General features: G+C 39.5%; 1 protein-coding gene across 1 annotated transcript in view; it reads left to right on the forward strand.

Annotated features, from left to right (window-relative positions):
* Positions 1-178: 178 nt before the first annotated feature.
* Positions 179-3,934, forward strand: part of LOC112486414 (aggrecan core protein-like) — a 12,571-nt gene continuing 8,815 nt past the window's right edge. The window contains exon 1 of the mRNA XM_025052934.1: positions 179-186. Within this exon, the coding sequence (XP_024908702.1) occupies positions 179-186 (8 nt within the window). The remainder of the gene's footprint in view (positions 187-3,934) is intronic.

A 3,934-nucleotide genomic window follows, 5' to 3' on the forward strand; every position in this document is an offset into this window, starting at 1 on the left:
GGCTTCTTTTACCCCTCTCTCAAACCATTTGTCTTCCCTGGCCAAAATGTGAACATTGTTGTCCTCAAAGGAGTGTGTTTTGTCCTTGAGGTGTATGTGAACAGCTGAGTCCTGTCCTGAGGAGTTGGCCCTCCTGTGTTGGCCCATGCGCCTGTGTAGCGGTTGTTTGGTCTCCCCAATGTACAGGTATGTACATTGGGTGCACTGCATCCCAAAGATAAGACACCAAGAAAAAAGCTAGACAATGTTGTTTATGCCATTCAGTGCAGTGAAGAGTGTACAGACCTTTTCTTTCTAAATCTCTTTAGATGGGAGAAGCTTTGGATGCAGGAGTTTTGGTCATCTGCATTTCCAAACTCATAGATTAAACCCTGTTTTAAAGCATGATGAAATTAATTTTCTGTCTGTGCTGGATCATTAGTGTTTTATGTTAATGTAATCTTATAATATGTCAAAGCCAAGTAACTCATGAGCTTTTGAGTACAGTGATAATGCACTGAATGACTAGGTTTCATCAAATAACCCTTGAGTTGCATTTTTTAACTCAAAGAAATGCCATTCAACTGGCTGAGAAAACTGTTCTAATCCCTGTTGGAAGAATTGCATTTATTATCATTGCTTCATGCTGTACTATCACTTTAACAAACTGCTTGCTTCCCATATTTACTCCAGTGTGTTACTGTCGCTTCAAGAAACCGCTTGCTTCTCATCTTTTCCTTCTCACACCCCCATTCACACCCATTTTCACATCCAGCTTCTTACTCCATATACTCACACAAAATCAAATGTTATGTAATCGGATACTTTTGTAAACTAAATAAAAGAGCAGAGGAAGGGTGCAGCAACTCGGAGTTGATGAGAAAGCTGCCAGAAGAGTAAGCTGCACTCTCTCCTTGCAAGAAAAAGATCCAAATGTCTTTTGTGTTGTTACTTTGTCGTCACATATGTTAGAATAAACCTAACAATCCCTCTCTCTGCTTTTGGCTCAAAATGTTTCAGGAGCGACACCTTGGGGGCCACTTAAATGGCCCCTAAAGGCTGAATTGGATGGTCTGGTGTGATGCATTTGGGCCACGGGCCGCCAGTTAATGATCACTGACATACAGATTCTGTAGTATTCTGGTACCATTTCTACCGAGAAACTTATAACAAAAAATGGAGAGAAAACAAGTAGATGGCGGTGTCACTGCAGATGACCACTGACCTCACAGGTTCTCTTAGACTAGACTCAATGCAAAACAAACCTGTCAGCCTCCTTTAAAACTATCTTAAAATCCACCATCTGTCACAGCCATAACTGACAGCTGCTTGTTGATTGACACCTGCTACAGAGAGCTGTGGATAGTTGGAACACTTATTGGGGCAGTGTGTGTCTTTTCTTCCTCTGTGTCCCCTGTAATTATTTTTATGTCATGCGAAAACACAAGGGTGTACTTGGATGCTACGGAGATTGGCATACTGCTGCTGTTGCCGTGGAAACATAACTGCCAGAGATATACTGTACATTGCAAAATATTATAACATTGTTTATATGAGACACAAACACCAAGGCAACATGGTTTATATGCTGTTTTTATTCCTTAATTCAAGTTCCACATCAGCTCCATAAGCACAGGATTTATTCAATAAAACGTCATATATTATTTCCTCCTTAGACTCAAATTGAACTTACATTATTATGGAAGCAACATGGCTTAAGTGAGTTAGTGTTGTCAGGTTCCTTTGTGGGCCTCCTTCTAAAGCTGATGGGAACATCTTCAGGTCTGGACCTCCACATTTGACTCTGGGTTCAGGTTTTTCAAGAGGCTTTAGAGTTAAGTTTCCCATGCACTATTATCCTCTACACATTAAGTTTACAAAAATACCCCGGTCACAAACATGTTTGTACTCTACGTACCCCCTACAGTACCAAAGACAGGTTTTATTCTCTTGACCTCTGGAGAAGTATCAGACAGAATCTTTGATGAATTTTTGAAAGGTTGCCCTGTATCTTTCTGTCATGGTGGCATGGTTGTCAATAATGCAACACTCTGGAAGATTATACATATTCAGCAGCAGTTTCCACCTTTTAAATTAACTTAATTAATTAGCGAGAAATTTAATGCCATTTTTATGCAGTCTGAGGTGGCATGGTGCCGGAGGTGGACCATCTACAGGTCATGTGATATGCGGATCATCATGAGGCCTGCACAGTGGATTGCCAGGATCAAACACATCTTTGATTAGCTTCTTGACTCACAGATTCATGGATACTGAAAGGCAACCTGATCTCCAAGGCCGCTCGTAGACCAGAGAGGTTTTACACAGCAGTAAGTGACTTTCTGCTTTCAACTTAATGACGACTCTGTGAAGAAGGCGCAGCAGTAAAATGATAACATGATTCCTGAGACTTTAAAACGTAGCAGTCGTTAATTAAGCTGGAGGTTGGGTGGCAGATTATACTTAGAATCAGATCACTTTGAGCTCTGTGTTTAGGGATGTTGGACAATCTGTTTCTTGGAGTTGCTACAGCAGAACACAATCTGTATACAGTATGTCAATGTTTTAATTATTGTTCTATATCCAGATATGCATTTTTGTTTTTATTTTTAGGACAAATTTTACTCACCTCTAGAGAGCTATTAGTTTTTCCCACCATTTTTATTATTTGGGAGCCACATGGTGCATCAGTGGTTGGTGCTCTTGCCTTACAGCAAAAAGATCACATTGTTCAAGCCCAAGCTGTAACTGACCTTCTGTCTGGATGGACTTACATGGTACCAGGTTGGTCATGTTCCCTTACACAGCCATAAAACAGCCACATTTCAGATTTGTTAAATTGGATGCTCTGACTTGATGATGTACAGTAATCACAAGTCTGATTTAATGGATGTTTGGATTTTAATTCATTTTGTTTAAAATATTTTTGTAAACTACAGCTTTTTGTCCTCCTGGATTTTGCAAAACCTGCCAATATAGTTAGATGTTGTTGAATATCTTTCAGTTCACCTTTTTGCATTTATGCATTTAGAAAAAATATATTGCATTCTTCAGTGACTGGCATGAGGTTTTACTACTGTGGGCTTTTTATCTACCAAACAGCCCTCTGTGGAAAAAAAAAATTCTGATAAAAACAAAATTATGTTATTTTTTTAAATTGTTTTTGGTCAAATGAAAACAACTACTCCAGAAGCAAAGAGGTCATCGGTCTGAATCCCGGCTCAGGCAGAGAGTGTTTTGTTGGGTTGGGTTTGCAGATTCTCCGTGTGAGACCATACCTGCTTATCAATTTGTCCACACATTCAGGTATAATGTTGATTGGTCAATTAAACATTTTTAATTTACCATGTGTATTCTCCATCTGTGGCTTTGGAACAAACTGGGATTGTTTCCAGCTTCTTTGTAAGCTTTAATAAGATACAGTGAAAGATAACAGAAGAAAACAAAAATAATAATAAATCTCTTATAATTTTACACGAATCATATACGACTTCAGCCAAGAGGATGTCAAATAATTTACTATCTGACGAACATATACCCACATATACATATATAATCAGCACCCAACATTACCACCACATAACCAAGCACCACACACACGCACACGTTTCTCAGCTAACCCCTCGTTCCTATTTTGCTTTAGCCAATGGCGGTGTTCATTAGGATACAGCTAATAAAGTGCAGATTTCCCCCCGTGGAAAAGCCAAGCGCAAACAATCCACTGAACCACTGTCAGCTGCCCCTCGGCCACTTAAGTCAGACCGTCATGTACATCACACACACACACATATATACTGTATATATATATACACTGCCTGGCCAAAAAAAAAGTCACCACCAAAAAAAAGGGTCAACCACTCTAATATTTCGTTGGACCGCCTTTAGCTTTGATTACAGCACACATTCGCTGTGGCATTGTTTCGATAAGCTTCTGCAATGTCACAAGATTTATTCC

Source organism: Cynoglossus semilaevis, chromosome W, assembly GCF_000523025.1.
Source record: "Cynoglossus semilaevis isolate Cse_v1.0 chromosome W, Cse_v1.0, whole genome shotgun sequence".
Taxonomy (NCBI): Eukaryota; Metazoa; Chordata; class Actinopteri; order Pleuronectiformes; family Cynoglossidae; genus Cynoglossus; species Cynoglossus semilaevis.